This window comes from Vidua chalybeata, chromosome 6 (assembly GCF_026979565.1).
Source record: "Vidua chalybeata isolate OUT-0048 chromosome 6, bVidCha1 merged haplotype, whole genome shotgun sequence".
Lineage (NCBI taxonomy): Eukaryota > Metazoa > Chordata > Aves > Passeriformes > Viduidae > Vidua > Vidua chalybeata.
In genome coordinates, this window is record NC_071535.1 from 33,761,460 (window position 1) to 33,779,574 (window position 18,115).

The 18,115-nt window shown below is 39.2% G+C and overlaps 2 protein-coding genes across 7 annotated transcripts in view; one reads left to right on the plus strand and one right to left on the minus strand.

Annotated features, from left to right (window-relative positions):
- The window catches only part of DCAF5 (DDB1 and CUL4 associated factor 5), a 72,023-nt gene that overhangs the window by 10,656 nt on the left and 43,252 nt on the right, over positions 1–18,115 (minus strand). For all 6 annotated transcript variants that reach the window (XM_053944787.1, XM_053944791.1, XM_053944790.1 and 3 more), the window contains exon 7: positions 8,641–8,707. In XM_053944787.1, the coding sequence (XP_053800762.1) occupies positions 8,641–8,707 (67 nt within the window). The remainder of the gene's footprint in view (positions 1–8,640; positions 8,708–18,115) is intronic.
- LOC128789191 (NF-kappa-B-activating protein-like) lies at positions 13,803–14,813 on the plus strand. Its single transcript, XM_053944843.1, is given in 3 exon segments — positions 13,803–14,056; positions 14,058–14,151; positions 14,154–14,813. Coding segments are annotated over 3 exon segments (1,008 nt in total).

The window sequence follows — 18,115 nt, forward strand, 5'->3', positions numbered from 1 at the left end:
CGAAAGAGTCAGAGGGACTATGAGCAAAGAAAGAATTATAATGGAGATGAAACAAATTCCATATACCAGTATCTTGGGCTGCATTTCTAAGTAAATCATTGGCCTTTTGTGGTACTGTCAGCAGTATGAATTAACCCATGGTTATTTTCCTAGTAGAACAGTGAGAAGAGTAATTTAATGCCAGAAGTGTCCTCTTCTGCACAAGAAATACCTGGAGGTGTTGAAATGGGTCCAGAGGAGGGCCACAAAAATGATCAGAGTGAAGGAACACCTCTCCTACAAAAACAGCTGAGAGAGCTGGGGTTGTTCAGCTGGGACAAAAGAAGGCTCCAGGGAGAACTTATTGCAGCCTTTCAATAAATGGGACTTATAAGAAAGACAGACAATTTTTACCAAGGCCTGCAGTGACAGAAGAAGGGGCAACAGTTTCAAGCTGAAAGAGTGTAGGGTTATATTGGATATAAGGAAGGCATTTTTTTCAAATGAGGGTGATGAGACACTGGAACAGATTGCCCAGAGAAGTTGTGGTTGCCCCATCCCTGGAAATGTTCAAGGCCAGGTTGGATGAGGCTTTCAGCAAGCTGGTCTCATGGAAGGTGTTCCTGCCTTTGGACACTTCCATCCCAACCCATTCTATGATTCTGTGGTTTTATAATTCTATGAAGGAACTCCAAAGATTTAATACTGAAGTTCCCTGAACTCCTTTTAGGCAGCTATCAGTAAATTCAGAGAAAGCATAGTAATATAACATACTTACCTCCTCTTAAAATGAAGGTGAACTTCCCCAGTTACACGAAATTGCCCCAGGAGAAGAGCAAATCTTAGCAGTGAGCATTTACCAGTGTTATGGGAGGCTTTAATAATTTATACCAGAAAATATTGACTCAAGCAACGCTGATAATATTTGTGTCAAATATAATAGACTGCCCCAGAACCTCATTTTTGGACAATCCCTTGCTTGATGCAATTTTAGTCTACCAACTCCTTTGTGTTTAAGTGACACCTTTAAGTAAACTCTTAATGCAAAGTCTTCTACATCCTTATCTTGAAAGGAGTCCCTCTATTTTACAGTAGCCCACCACAGCTGTCATCATATTAATGTGGTAGTTTTGCATGACAGGCATTCACCAAAACCACTACAATTATTTTAGTATCTGCAGAAATCTGCCTGTGCCGACTTGTCTGGAGTCCCCCTGGTCTCTCAGCAGAAGCTTAGCTGCAGCCATACAGCCTTTAGCCATCTCAGAGAGTGAGTTAACTTTACTCATCTCTGCTGGCAAAAAAAAAAAAAAAAAAAAAGTGCATCTGTAGATTAAGTGGAGGCTAGCCATAAACTGCTCAAATTCCTGATGCTATCTTCCTATTTTTCCATGTAATAAATTCCATTTCCTTTTGCTGTCTCCTCTTGAAATGGTATTTTTATTTGTATTGTTTCAGCAAAATTAACTTCTGCTATCCTAAAACCACTCAAGTTTTGGTTTTTTTGGGTTTTTTTGGGTTTTTTTTTGAGGTTTGAGGTTTTTTTTAGTGGAAGGGGGTGTTATTTGTTTGGTTTTAAATTTAGTAACATGCATGAGTTCTGCAACTCTTTTAAGCATGGCAGCTTTTATATTATTAGCTAGCTCCAACATGTATAGGCAGTGTTCATAGAGAAGTCATTAGCTTACATATCTGTTATTAATAATATATTAAAAAAAATCCTAAAGTCTTCAGAGGCTGACTACACCAATTTTAGAAGGCTTATAATTTTATAACCTCTGGAGGGAAGAGTTGGATATGTTCTAGCTGATTTTGCAATACTACCCAAAAATTGCCATGGTTTAAGAGAGTCCTGAATAGTGGTTTAGTGTTCTAGCTGTGCTGGTCAATGGGTTTTTTTCATCCGTTTTCATTTGATACTCAAAGTGAAATGTCAAGAAAATTACTCTTAATTTATACCCTGCAAATAAGTGTTCCAAAGAAGAGTAATACAAAATCTCAAAAAGTCCTTTAAATAATATCCTAATATGATATCTGACCAGCTTAAAGAAGTAAATTATAAAAGGCTAAATCTAATGTGCACAGTTTAAAACAGGTTTCCTGTACATGTTTGACAAGAGTACCTTTGCAACACAAGGCCTCTCTACAGGCTTCCGTACAAAGGAAGGAATAATACAATGTTTTGAAGTAGTTGATGTCTCCTAAGTTGCCAAAGTGGTTTCTTCTTGGTTTGCTTTATAATTTTATGTTTTAAATGTTAGGCTAATGAACTACTTCTTAATTATGTGTGTTTGTAAATACTTATGTGAATGATTTGACATTTGACATATTGCAAACATGCTGAATGGTACATCCCAATGCATTTTAAAAACTCTAGTAAATTGTAACAAAGGAGTGTGACAGATTTAGACATCAATCTGACTTCCCCTGCATGAGTTCTACAACAAGAAGCAATGTTTAGAAAAAGGCAGAATAAACTATTTGAAGGATAAAGAAAAAGTGAAAGTGATAGATTACTGAGAAAAGTGTTCTAGGGCAGAAATCTTGTAAGAATGTAGAACAGTCTCCAAACTAATGGAAACTGCATTGCTCCAAACATTAAAAATCCTGTCAAAATGCCAGAGAACTTGTTGGGATAAGGAACTATCTTCCACTGGCTCTGTAACAGAGGAGTTAAATGACCTCATTCAGAAGTCTTTTCTATCTAGGACACTGGAAAAGAAATCCCACTGTTTGTTCATATAAGGTAGAAAGACATTCTACAGACTAAAGCATAACTTCATACAAGCCTTGTGAATTACTCAAAGTGCTGAAAACTCCTGAGAAGAAGCAGATATTTGCAGCTGCTACCAGCGTGCCATAGCATACCATTCCACTGCAGTACTTGGCACTACAGTAGTAGCTCATTTAAAGTTAATTTAGTTTTCATTAATAATAATCCAGGGTACATTTAGACCATAGGCCACTACTTTGCATTTGAATCCTATGAGATCATGATGTGCTAACAAAGAGAGATACCATAGTTTGGAAAGCAAATGCACAGCACCATAAAGCAAATATGCATATCATATAGGGCCTCTGCCTTCAGTGCAGCAGATTATGTTTAGGTACCTTAAAAGTCTCTCTGGTCACTCACACACCTGTATTTGTTTCATACAATGAATGCCAGTAGATGGCTTTGCTCCTCAGAGACCCATCTGCAGAGAAGCTAGATTTAACACAAGTACCTTCACCCCGAGAGCAGGGGATCCTGCAGCATACCTTCTTCTGGAATCAGGAATTGACTCCAGCTCTGGTAGCAGCCAGACTTACTAAAGGTTTCTCAGCAGCACAAGCAAAACTGGCTTTGGTCCCATCAAATATGGGGTGAGTGCAGGAAGGGGTGGCCAAGATCCCTTCTCCTCCTAGCATGGTAAAAGGAGACATGGAAGTACCATGTGTCCCCTCATAAGAAAGCAGCTTCAACTCCATTTGCAGGCTGCTTGCTTTGACACCTTTGACTATCCCCTCCACCTTTCAGGTGAGGTGAAAGGATCAGCAGGGCCTTGCAGAGCTTATGTGAAAGCACAGGGAGCAGTCAGCTGGTAGCAGCCTCTGCCTCAGACAACCTGCTCTTCCAGGCAATCAACTCCATTGCCTGGCCTATGCCTAGAACCAGGCCCACAGTGGTCTTGTACCTCTGTGGAGGTTCCAAAAGCCAAAGAGAAAAGTAATATTTAAACATTTAAAGACTATGCATAAAATTGTAGTGGTAGTGGCTATTTTTGGATGTATATTTTCTACCTTCTTTTGTTGCTTCTAAATATCTGCTATACACCTTATCTATCCCAACCCTCCCACTGTTGTTATCACCAGTACAGCTGAACAACAATAAGAAAGCTAAGACAAAATTACTATAGAAATAAACTTTAGCACACCCTTCCCACTCTGTTCCCCCTCCTGGTCTGAGAGACATTGCTTTTTTGCTGTACTTAATGGCATAGGTTGCAACAGGTTTCACAATGTTATTGGAACCATGCAAGTTACCACCAAAAACTATCCTTTCTGAACATAACAGATATAAAGTAAGTGAAATTATCTCACAACCAATAGCTGTCTGCTTGAGGGTTTTTTTGTTTGCTTTTTTGTGGTTGGATTTGGGGTTTTTTAATGGAAGTGCTAACTGGCTGTGCATTTATTTCACACTGCTGACTGAAAACATTTTCAATACAACCAAGAGAAAGGAGCTTTGGTACAATTAGATGGCCAGTTGCTAGGGACTAAAGCTTCTCCAGCTTCTCCCAGTGCTCAGTGTTATCTTCAGCTTTCTATTCCTGAATTAGATATTTAACATACTAAGGCTGGTGAGAGAAACACTCCTGGATGCTGAATCTTCATTCACTTGTCTACAGCACTACAAAGCACCCAACACTGCCTTGTTTTCTGATAGATGCCACTTGGCCAGTACATTCCACAGGTCTGTGGTATTATTATGATCCAAATGACACAGAAACCAGTCCCAGTTCCCCTGAATACAAGAACCTTTTCTACAATGACCGAGCACTTACTCACAGTGTTAATCAAACAACTGTTCCATAGCACAATTTGGTCAACACTGACTGACCTGGAGAAAAAGAAAAACTACAGTCCTAAATGTAAAGCAGACCACATATTTATATTCCAAGACCACATCTCAGAAAAATAATTTCTTTTAAAAAACACAAACCTTCCAGAGCATGCTCTCCACTGGGTCAGATAGCTTCTCCCTGCCACAACCAGGTGGTATGCATATATGCATGTGTACCCATATATAAAACATCTCAAAAATAGCTAAAGACATTAAGAAACAGTTAATAATTTTTTATTCATCTTCATTTTTCAGCCCAGAACTTTGAAAACTTAAACTACAAGCTGTCTCCAATGAGATAGCCCTGTTCAAGTATTCTGAAAAGATCTATTCCTGCATTCTTCAAGCCTGAAGAAGTGCCAGCATTTACAAAGACCGAGGAGGAGGAAAAGGAAGGAAAATTGCATCAGTTCTGCTGAAAATTTGTGCAATTAGTTTAGTAACTGGACCACAATGACCGGCCCTTTCTTGCTTGCAATTACAGTCAAAGGCAGAATTAAAAAGAAGTTTTGAAATGCAGTTTGCTGTTCTGATTTAGTAAAGTTTTCCAGACCCTGGTGACAGCTTGCTCACATGAACTGAAGGATCCTCAGCTGTCTTGTCAATCACAAATAATACCATATCCCTCACACAGCAGCTTTGAGCAATATTTCAAAAGCAAGAGTTGCATAGATGATTCAGAGTAGTGAACGAGGAATGTAAATCCTCCATTTTGAAAACTTTTTGTCTACTAAACCCTCTATTACTCCACAAGACATGTCAGGTTCTGTCTTGAACAGGGGTTCTTTACCAGCTAATAGACCATGTTTATTGCTGTTAGGTTTAATAATGTCTTAAGTGCTCATAGTTAATAGGCTTGCTGGACAAGTCATGTAGGACTGATGTCTCTTCTCATTTCCAGCTTGCACTGGAGTCAAGTAAAAGCTGTGGAAACTCAAGACTGCTTTTCTTCTGCCAAACTTATGTATTAACTTTGCTAGAAGCTACCTCAGAAAAAAACTGTGATACTTCCACAGATTACTTTAAAGAAGAAACTGGCTAACAAATGCATGAAACATTTGGCAATTACTTCTAAAGCACAGTGGAAAGCTGGATAGTACTTGGATGGAGATTAAAGTGGAAAAATGAGCAAACTATTCCATCTTTAAGAAAGCACAAAAGGTGGTAAAAAAGCAACCAACCTTCTGGCATAGAAAATCCCAGCCTATTCAGAATAAGACTATAGAGGGAGACAGTCAGTAAAACTCTTCAACAGAATAGCTTCCTAAACAATTTAGGAAATACCTTTTTTCACATACCTTCCTGCCCCCAAAGGCGGCGAAAATCCTGCCTAATTATTGGACTAAACAAAACCACTTGCAGATTTCAGCTGATTACAGGAATGATTTAATGCAACCTATTAGAAGGACACTTCTAAACTATGACTATCTGAAAAAAAACCCAGCAGAATTTGTCCTTTTCACCTGGCAAAATACCAGTACAGGCAACCACATATCTCCAACTTGAAAAATGTTTGCAACTGTCTGACTGGTGTGTTCCTTCTCTTCATCTTTTGTTCACTAATGTTGCTAACCATCGGGTAACCAGTACTTGGTGCACCTATAACAAAATAATTTCAGAGCTGTTGTTAAGGATGCAGCTGTTTAAAAAGATATAAACTTAAAAAAGAAAAACAAACCTTCCCTGTTTTCAAATAACTGACACAATTTAAGGGAGTTGTATCATAAATATTTATAGCAACACAATGTCTGAGTTCAACCGGAAGGCAGAAATCAGTTAGAGTGATATTTTTATTTAAAATACCAACCAATAGTACAGGACATTACATCATCCTGTCTAGTTTGCACACTATTTTAAGTGAAAGACCACATTCCACTCTCTCAGATCACAAACCCAAAGGCACTCTTATTTTAGCTAGAACATAAGAACAAGGAGTTTTCCACTGAAGCAAAAGTTTTCCAAAGTCTCTACATCCCTATGGCAAGACTATTTCTCCAAGAAGGAAGCACAGCAACATCTCTCTCTGGCAATTATTCTGAACAGCAGGATAAGATTTAAGAAAGGGCATTTCATCACATTCAAAATGGGCACAACCCTTCAAGAAGAGCTGAATGAAGGAAAGAAAAGCTTCACTAAGCCTTCAATAAGTCACAGGTGATCTGGATGCCCAGTTAGTTATTCCCCACAGAAGCGGACCTCTGGGTCTAACAAAACCAAGCGTGTGAGTTTTGCTAAAATATTTCAAAAAGAGAACTGCTCAAGTTACAAGACATTAAGACATACACATTCCTACTCCTGGATCTTCTGATTCATTAAGCAACCAGTGAGGGCAATTGATATTAAGTAATTAATTTTGTAACTGAGATGTTGCAATGTACTGACACCCTTCCTGAAGTTACAAGAACTAGAGACAAGAAACCTGACCAAAACAGATATGACATTGTTGTGTAGTAAATCACAAATTAAATTGTAGATTTGTTTGATCAAAATGTATCACTTATTTGTAAATAGCAACTATTTTTGCAAGCATATATCTTTTTTACAGAGGAGCATCCTTAACAACTACTCTGAAGCAGATTATTTTGCTTTATAATTATTTTGCTTACAGGTGCAACAAGTACTAGTTACCATCCTTGTGCAAAAATCCCAGATAAAAAGCTTGTCACATGCAGATGTCTGGGAAAAAAGTTTTCAAGAGCATCACAGCCATATAAACAGAAAATCTCAAATCCAGTTTTTACAAAGGAAGTCAGGACAGTATATTGATACATGCAGAAAATGTAATTCTACAGTCCACAATAAAACTTACAAATAAATAACTAATTTTAATGTATGTAATCTTTGTTTTAACTAAGAGAAAAAAATCTGTAAGTAGTAGTAAACCAGTGTCAAATGTACAAGAAAATCACACAAATAAAAAGAAAAGCAGGGAGGTATTGCTATAAACTCTGTGCAAAGATAGAAGGCCAAGCTACTGGTATTTAGCAGGATCATCTTCAGGACTTGTGGACTGCAACATGAAATGTTGGTTAACTAAGCAAAAACCCCAAAATTAGAATGTCATTTTCCTCAAAACCCTGCCCTTAACCAAAGGCTATTCATCCTCTCAGCTGTGGATTATACAGCTGCTATTAACAACCTTTGAAAAAGAAACAAAATATTTTCATTTTACCTCTAACATAGCTTATAATTTTCTTTCATTATTGCTAAAGCTTCTGAGACCACAGGATAGCCCTCAGTTGTACTTAATATCACTAAAATGTACAGTTTAAAGAGCCAGAGCCACTAAAAATTAAAACACTAGTACAGTTTTGAAAGTCTTGACTCTTTCAATTAAAATTTAACAACCTTCTAGAAGTGCAGTGCTTTGTTTCAACAGAAGAGAGATGCTGACATTTTATGGCTTTGAGTGTCATATTGCCAAGCCCTACACCTTACTGGACCACATCAAATTAGACACTGGCCAACAGTGGCATTCACAATACGATTGTTACATTGCCCCCACACTGCTGCTTTCCTTTAACATCCCTCTCCTGTACTTCCATACAGAGCTGTGCTACTGCTGTTTGCTTACCATGTCTGCCCCAGCACAGGAATGGGTCAGAAATTAGTCAAAAGTGGCCCTTTCCACCAGCTGATAGTGCTCCTCCACCCAGAAAGTAAAAAAGCATTTAATTCCTCTGCACTGGAAATCAGGGGGAAGATTTTGGTATAAGAGGACTGAGAGGGGAAAAGTGGTCAATGCACTGGAGTTCTAAGGAGCAGCCTGTGAACCCAGCACCATTTTATGCTGCAAGCTTTATTATTACAGGAGGAATGATCATTACATGAGAAGGGGAAAAAATAGAAAATCATTATGCTAAAACATTCAAATGGCATTGACCACTGTTATCCAGACATTGGATCAGGCATTTGTAAACCCTCCCTATCCAGCTTTCCTCTGAGTTGCTCTAGATTCACAGAGTAAGAACCACAATTTTTTTTGAAATACCAGTCTAGTATTTGTCAGACACCTGCCCCCCTACTGTTCCCTTCCCATCTAAAACAACACTTACCTGCTTCTGGATCTGGAGGAATCCTCCACATATACAAATTGAAGTCATCAGAGCCCGAAAGGATGTACTGTTAAGAATAAAAATAAAAGCAGTTTACAACAAAGTATCACCAGAATTATGCTATTTTACTATTGATCTACTTCCTCCAAACCAAAAATGAGAAAAAAGGATAATCTGCATCATTCTTTGCACCTCACTGATCAGTTTACATTTAAATGGGGATGAAGTACCAGCACAAAAATGTTGCCTGCATAAATGGACCAAAATTGAAAAGCATGCTTCATATATCTAATACCTACTGCCCAAAGTGTATGTTTGCTTTGCTAAGTAAGTCTATGAATTTTGGTTGGCTTTAATATAAGTCTAAGTCTAGATCACACTCTCTATTTCTCAGCCTGCAACTCTGATCTTTTTTTGATGTTGAAGCCTTTCATAGGTTTTTTCTAATCTCCTGAACTACCAAGGAAAACTCCATCAAAGACATACCTAGGAAGAGAGCTGCCATGTCCATTACACAAGAATGCCCATTACACATCAAGCCAGACATGTCTACCAAGACCATCAAAAATCAGTCACTGAGAATAATCTTGAATATCAAACAAATAACAAAGCTAAACATTCACTGTCAGCAAGTCTCAAACAGTGTAAAGCTGTGCCCCCCCCGCCCTGCTGCCACATTTATCACACTAGTTATTTTTTTCCTGGTCATAGATACTCTGAAGAGATGGAAGGCTGCCCTTTTTCAGCAGTACACAAATGATAAACAATGTCTTTATTGTGCACAGCTTCAGGCAATATGCAATTTAAACTAGCTTAATATACTACAGGCAGGCACTGGAATGACAGGTGACATTTGACATGGTAAAAAGCTTATGCCTCTCACCTCCAAGAGGGCACAAACTGTGCTTTGCCTTCAAATACTTATTCTCCAGTAAATGACAGGGAGTACAGTTTATTTCTCTCCCAAATTAGAGATTAAATGGCATGTAGCAGAACCAATGGAAGAGTCAAATTTCAGTTATACTGGTGTAGACAGTGTAAATAATTCTCTATCCCTCTACTAATTTTAGGCTGCAGTTTAATCAATACAGCCAAGAAGCTGGGTTTTTCATTTTATTGTTATTATTAGGGAAGGGGAAAGGGAGAAAAATAAAGAAATGGGCCCAGTTTGTCCCTCTTCTAACCTTTGATGAGAGACAAATTCTGTTTTGCTTGGCTCAAATATAACTGATTTCTGCCTTTCATTCTCCTGGGAAACATAAAATCATCAGGCAAAGTAACACCAAGAGGTAAGGAGACAAATTCTGGAAGAACACAGGACTCAGAAGCAAATAAACAAAAAAATATACAGTATCACAGAAAAAATGGCTATCAATTTGCATATATTCTGTTTGCAGTGCTAATTACATTAGTGCAGTGTTTGGATGTTTCCTATCAAAAATGCAATTAACGAATCACTAAAATCCCTTCTCTGGCTTCCTGCTATCATAATTCAACCATTCTTTTTTCCCTCATTTTTGAGAATGCAGGATGTGAGTAAGCACTTATGAATGCAATTCTGCTCGTTTTCTGACAGGTAAGAAACACTGATCAAACAAAAGCTCCTTTAAAAGCTTGTGCACACTAGTTCAGAAACTCATAAACCCATACTTTCCAAGCCAGAAAGTTATTTCTACAAGCCAACATGTTCAAGCACTTAGGCAATTTACCTTCCAAACTGATCTGACGGTGCCAGGAATATGTGCTTCCCCTTTCATTTGACTGCTCATAAATGTTAGCCCACAGCAGGCTGAGCCACTGTGCCAAAACTCCAAGGATTAGGGCTTATATAGGAAACATCCCAGCAATTAGAAAGAAAGCACCTCTAATATGTTTTGTTAAAGAAATGCTGTGTGGAAAAAAAAGTCTCATTTGTATAGTGATGTTGCCAATTGTTACTATTTTTTACCAAATTGTGTTGAAGCACCAACTAGTTTGCCAAGGACACATGACTAAAAACAGACTTGTAACGAAAACACCTAGAAATCTCAGTATCTTGAATTTATGACCAAACCTTTTTTCTTTTTTTTTTTTCCCACATATCATAAACTAACAATGATAGGGCCCCAAAGTGACAGATTTCAGATAGCCTGCATGAGGCACATAGGACAGGAAAAACATGTTATGTACATGCTGGGAATAGAGTGTCTGTGAGACCCTTCAAACCTGCTTCCAAAATTATTTGCAGAGGAACACTCTGTGTTCTATAAGACTCCATGATCAATTATGCAGGAAATCTCATGTGTCACTGCCCACAGAGCAATATACTATCTGCAAAGACTATTGACCCCAGTATACTCTGGGGGAATACTGCTTTTTTTTTTTTTTTTTTTTGCTTTGGAGATAGCAAAATTTAGAGTGCCCTTGCAGTGATGTGTAGTAACAGCAACTTGATGCACTGTCAAGAGTGTAAACAGGAGGTCAAGGTAAGTGATTTTTCCCCTTATCTGGCATTTTTGAAGCCACACCTCGGGTATTGTGTCTGGCTTGGGTCCCCCAGTAAAAGAGTGATACTATCAAATTGGACAGAGAGTGGACAGGAGGGCTGCTGCAGCTGAAGGTCTGTGACCTGCAGGGAAAACCTAAGAGAACTGGTTTCGTTTAGCCAGGAGAAAAGGAAGGGACAGAGTGGACCTCAACAGTTTCCCACTCTTCAAAGGAATACTGAGCAGCCAGGGACAGACTCCCCTCAGAGGCATGCAGTGGATACCCAGGAAGCAACAGTCACAAGTCACACCAAGGGAAATTCCAGCTGAGCACAAAGGAACAGCAAGTTCAGGAGCATAAGAAAAAGTGCAACTCAGCCCCAGAAAGATGGTGGAATCTCCACTCTTGCAAATCCAATATTTACCTGAACAATTCCCTGAGCAATCAGATCTGACTTTGAAGATGCTCTGCTCTGAGAAGCAACTAAAGTCAGGTGATCTCCAGGGCTCTCTTCTGACTCATTTTTTTCCAAAGATTGCCAAAATAAAAGGGAAATAATTGTCTTGGTGGATTAGGGTTGGGCTTTGGGTTACAGGAGGGAGGGGGAGGAGGAGGGGAGAAGTGAACAGTGTCAGAAAAATGCCCACCTGAAACCTTTACGCTCCATCACAGCTTCATGAAAATACTAATGGCAAGACAGGCCACAGCAACAGGATCTGCAGCTCAGCACATGGACTTGCGTAAATTAAAGCGATCACAATTTGAGGAACTTAAAGGAAGAAATTGATGAAGTACCTTAAAATGGTTTACAGAACCATAGAAGGGATGAGGCTGGAAGGGACCTTTGGAGGTCATCTGGTCCAATCCACCTGCTCAAGCAGGGCCACCTAGGAGCTGACTTCCTAGGACTGTGTCCAGTTGGCTCTAGAGTATCTCCAATGACAGAGATATTAAATCCACTCCTACCTACTTAAAAGGACCGTGAAGTCCTTCATTATAATTTTCAAGCCTAATGACATTTGCACTGATCAAAGACACTTGGCTGTTGGAATAAATCAGCCTAGACTTGATTTTCTTCATGCAGAAAGCCAATTCTTTATTCCCAAAGCTCATATTTGTAGGAAATATCAGAGGGCACTGTGTTAAACCTAAATGGTCGGCAATACAGTGAAACTCAGTTCATTGGTCAGTAAGGGCTATTGTATATGTCTATCAAATTTTCTCTCTCTAGACATGTTTACATTTTTCCTTTGTGGGTTCTCATGGGACAAATCTTATTGTTTACAGAGGTGCATTTGTTTTTCACCCTCAGAATAGATTGTTATGTTAAATTAACTTCTCATTCTCAAAACAGTTGCACATTGGAACTTGCAAATTGCTTGTTAGCTGCACTTAGAAGAAATGACAGGCAAGCTTTGGCAATTTTAGCAGAGCAAGGCCTGATTTCATAAGGCCTTTCTTTTACAATTCTTCTACCTGTCTATGACATCTCACCCTCTTCATTAATTTAAAAAAGGTTCATATGTTCTGATGCTAAACCAGCTTGCTCTTGTGAAGATATTATCTCATTAAGGTTATCTATTAGATATGGGATAAGATACATAAAAAATAACATCTTATGAATATGCCAATTATAAAATATAATGCCTATTATAAAACCAGTAAATTCACATCATATAATCAATATATCAGTGGTAACCATCTTAGGAAGTTGAGATAACACCTTTTTAAACAGTCATGTACCTATGACAGTAAAATAAAACAAAGGAAAACACTAGAACAGCTTACAATCAGTAACAGCCATAATGTAGAATCATCACTGACTCTTCTGTGTTATCTATGTAAGATAAAACAGCAGAGATTGTAATGAGCAATAGAATCTTTGACAAAATCAAGGGTGAACATACTGTATCTTCTTTATCCACAAACAGGTGTTTATCAGTGTTTCATCACAGCTGTTTTAGTCAGAGCCACCTTATCTCTTGAAAGAAAACAACTATATATCTTACAATGTAGAAAAGTAATATTTAACTGTCTTAGATTGCAATGCAAGATGTAACCAGAAGTATATATTTTACCACCATCTGTTAAAATCAGTTGGGGCAATGTTCTTTACCTCTCCCACAACCAATCCTCCCTTCAGGAGATATCTTCTGTTAATGGGCCATTGAGTCTCACTACATGACTGATAAAATTACATCATCCCACTGTGAGATGCTGCACCCAGGGGGAGCAGCCAAGCATTCCTACCTGGATATAATCTGAGATTTGGAGCACTACAGGCAGCCTTTTCCCACTGGATTCCCAGAGGAAGACCAGACCCTTCTACAACACCACTGGACCTTCAGAAGAAAACTACACCCTTCTATAGGATCACTGCTTCAACAGAACCACATCTGTCACTCCAGGAGGATTGCAGCCACCATTTATTCAGACTGCCACCAACACTCTGACCAACAGGGTGTCAGGCTGTATTCTGACTGTCTGCTTGAGCAGTAAATTTTTTTTCATGAGCTAATTATTTCTAAACTTTAAAGAACTGCTGCAGATAAAATTCAAGGTTATAGGACTTAGTTAAGAACTTAAAAGTAATTGCTGCAAATAATCTTGGGAGGAGAGCTGCGGGCTGGGCGCGGGGAAGGCACTGGAAGTGGCTCCATAGCAGCTGGGGTGGGGGAAGTGGCTCGGCTGTCATCATGGCACCTGTGTCCCACTCCTTGCCTGCCGCCAGCTCCGAGCGCCGTGGCTGCTGCTCGCGGTCCCGATCCCGGTCCCATGAGTGCAATGGCCCGAGGTGCCTGAGCCACCGGCAGAGCTGCTGCCAGTCCCAGAGCCCCGGTATGCTGCGCTCCTCTGCACGCCATGCGCACCACCACCACGGGAAATGGCCTGAGCAGTATGAGAAGGAGAAGGAGGAGATCCTGTGGCAGAGGAGACTCAAGGAGAGAGAGAGAACTGGGGGCACCTGAAGTCTGGGGGCTGTCACCAAAAGTTCCTGACTCAGATTCCAATAAGCACACACCAGTAGACGATGGAAGAGGCAAAATCTAATAGTAATTAGTAATTCTTTGGATTCCAGCTCAGAAGAGGAAAAGAAGAAAAGACAAAAGAAAAAACGTAAAACATCCAAAAGAAAGCACAGGAAACATTCTGAGGACCGCGACAGTGACTCAGAGTCTGAGCAGAACTCCAGTGATGATGATAAAAAGAAAAGTGAGAAGGGCAGGAAGGAATCCAGTGATTCAAGTAGTGAACATTCCGGTGATAAAATGCTTCAAGGGCATGATCTCTGGATTGAGAGGTCAAAAAATACTGAAGCTGAAAGTTTGATTGGACCAGAGGCTCCCAAAACTCAGGCATCTCAGGATGACAGGCCTTTGAACTATGGACATGCCCTCCTGCCCGGCGAAGGTGCAGCCATGGCAGAGTACATAACAGCAGGGAAACGCATTCCCCACAGAGGTGAAATCAGCTTGAGAAGTGAAGAGATCGCATTGTTTGAGAGCTCTGGTTATGCCATGAGTGGCAGCAGACATCGCTGCACGGAAGCTGTGTGTCTGTGTAAAGAGAACCAGATTTACAGTGCAGATATAAAGAGAGCTCTGGCATCCTTCAACCAGGAGGAGAGGAGGAAACGAGAGAATAAGATCCTTGCAAGCTTTCGAGAGATGGTTTACAGAAAGACTAAAGGCAAAGAGGAAAAATAATGCTTCATTTGAGCTGAATAGTGCAATTGCTTGCACTACGTGGCAGCTAACCCAGTCCAGTTGTGAATTGAAAAAAGCTGCAGGTGCTGCAGCACCTTTCATCCAACAGGGCCAAGCCTCAGGAGTGGGTTACTTGTCTTGGATGGTCTGTTTACCATCTACAAGGAATCCCTGTAAAGAGAAAGGCTATAAGGCAGGAACAGGTGGGGAAGATTAGAGGTATCAATGTTCTGCACTTGCTTTGAATCAGACAAGCCAAAGGATCCCACAGGAAGGTTTTGTTACCTAATGCCAATAAGTATGATTTTTTAATTCCATTTATTTTTATTAATCATAGGATCATTTAGCTTGGGGAACACTTTTAACAAGCTACTAGCACCAATAAGACAAATGAAGGAACTCCTGAGTTCCTGTTTTAAGATCTAGGACTGTCCACTTCATTATTTTTTCACAAGTCTTTTAGACTTAGGTTTTTCCTCTAAACAGTTGAGTTTGGTTTGTGATTCAAACCAGGTGTGTAAATATTTTGTAAAGGAGTTTGTAACTTAATATGGATGGGCTTCAGTTACTTTAGAGCAAGCTGATCACAACTGAGGTATAAAGTAACAGTAATAGGAGGGTCTGATCTTCAGTCCACTGAAACACATGGTGAAGAACTAAGTGGCTTGCTTCTTTTTCTCCTGTGTTATACGTAGGCATCAGTGCAGTGGGGTGCAGTGATTGGAACCCCTGGATGTACACAAGTGGTAACAAGGATGTATCTTTCATATTATTTGAAATGTTTTTGTTTATGGAAGTGTTCTAGATTAAACCCTTGTTTTAACTCCTGTAGTAGTTTACTTGGGTCTGTTTCAGCAGTATTACATGGCTTGCTTTAACCTCTGTGCAAGGAGGCTTTGCTTATGTGGTGGTTATCTTTGATTCAACTGCATATTTACAGACATGTCTTCCAGAACTTCTTTTTCTCAAATGTTTTTGAAAACAAAATGGTTTTGAGAGATTTTGTTTTGTTTTGTTTTGTTTTGTTTGTTTGTTTTTTTTGGGTTTGTTTGTTTTTTGTTCTCCTAATTTTTTTTATTCCTCTAAGTCTAGCAGCAGAGATGTCTTGTATATTTGTATCAAGAAAATAAAAGTCCTAAAGTCCATAAAAAAAAAAAGGGGCCTTTCTTTTATAATTCTTCTACCTGTCTACAACACTTGGCTAAAGTATTCTGGAGTGAATTAAGAGAAAACAAGTAGGAATGAATTAAACATCTGCAATGCAATTATGTCCAGCCACAGAACAAGCTCAGCTCGGGATCTGAGCTGAAAAACTACTTACGGCTTTAATCTTGACACAAAACAGCCATTAGTAAATGCCAAAAGCATTAACTGATAAAGTCACATACACAAGTTTGATATTGTAAGCAATGTGCTGTGAGTAGTGAACTTTTATATAAAATTAAATTCAATTTTGATGGTTAGGTCTGCCAATAATCACCAGAAATTGATCATATTCCACAAAATATCCAAGTATTTTTGTATCTCTGCCATTACACTGCCACCACTGTAGCAGCTAGCATTGTTTTCCGCTCTCTTTCCCTGTAAGGATACCTTGGGACTACATGTTTTCCTGCTGTTCTCACAACATAGGATTGAATTCCCAAATGCATTCCTTTTGTCTTTTTCTGTAAGACTACACGACATGGGTCTGAAAAGTAGAAAGCAGCTTTTCTGGTCAAGACCAAGAGATTGCCAGAAGAACCTCATGACTGCAGCCATTGTAAGAACAATGCGCCACATGAGGCTTCAAGGGTGGATACCCAAGCTGCCAAAGTCCGAATCATGCCTGATATCCCTTGCATGACATTTGGAAAACAATCCTCCATTCCAATTAGTACTCTCTGCACAAGAGAATCAGGACCTAAGGCCTCTAGAGAGCACAGCTGAACTGATGTTACTAGGACATTTACAGGACCATTTGTGAAAATTTTTCTTTGATACATTCATTACTAATATAACAATAAACCAATAGTTCACTGCACTAGTTCATGGTTGCAGAATAAGGATTAAGAAAACTAAGAAGTCAGTCCCTATTAGAAAAAGAAACTAGAAAAAGAAATAATTACTATTAAGTTCACCAAACTGTAGTTAATAAGGCTCAAATCCTGAAAGAATGGAGTAGACTTCTTAAAATGAAGGAACAGAAAGGAAAAAAATAGAAGGGCTTGAGGAAGGGTAGATGAAAGAATGTCATCCTGCATATGGTTAGGCTCCACTTTAATTGTGAACAAGGATTTTTGGTCCTGAGGGGATAGATTCCTAGCAGAGTACCTTCTATTCACTCACTTTAAGAACAAAAGCCCAGATAATCAAATCACAGAGGCAAGCCAGGGGAAGGCAAAAAAATGCGCATTCACAGAGACAACTAAATAGCTAAGACATCAAGCACTATCCTCCTTCCACCCTCCCCATCAAAGACAAACTTAAGCTGAACATAACCTCAAGAACCACTGCAGTGCTGAGTTAGGAATCAAACCAGACCCTGCATGAGGAGCTCAGATGTCGGGGGGAAGGGGGAAAACAGAGCAATATTAAACCCACCCGTTTCATTGTCTGCCTTTTTGCTGCTGTATCTGACCAGAACTTCAGAAATCAACATTTACAATATTCACACAACCACAAGATTAGACAGAAAAAATACTTGCTGTTAATACTGGAATTTTTTGGAAGGACAGAGTCAGCTTCTATGCCTAGCTGTTAGCAACTATGACAGGAAAAGGCTTCCAGATGACTATGAGCTGCTGATTCAGAGGTTTGCCTTAGAAGGAAGAAAACTCTCAGGCATGGTTAGAGTCTGCTCCTGGGAGAAAACACCAATTCAGTCTGAGTTTCAAGTACACATAAAATGCTTAAAATGAACCACCATCAGGAATCTGAAAGAATTACATTGGACTAGCACTCCCCACTCATTCCACTGTAACTCTTCTCATTTTCTCTCTCACTAAGGAAATTACAGCAGTTGATATAAATAAATGAAGATCTAATCTGCTTCTGTAGTCTAGTAACAGTAGCATTAGCATTGCATTTCACAGAGTACTACCAGTCTAGGGAATTTATTTTTTTCATAGCACTGCCAGTTTGAAAGCTTTCAAAATCCCACAAGCTACATTTCCTCAGGTGCTACTAAATATAGATTATTTCAATAAAATTTTGTCTAAATTGCACCTTATTTTAGTCTCTAATATCCACATTTCCTGCTCCTATAAAATGCCCTATATCAGAGAGATTTCTGAGCTTTTAGCCACAGATAAAGGACTAGC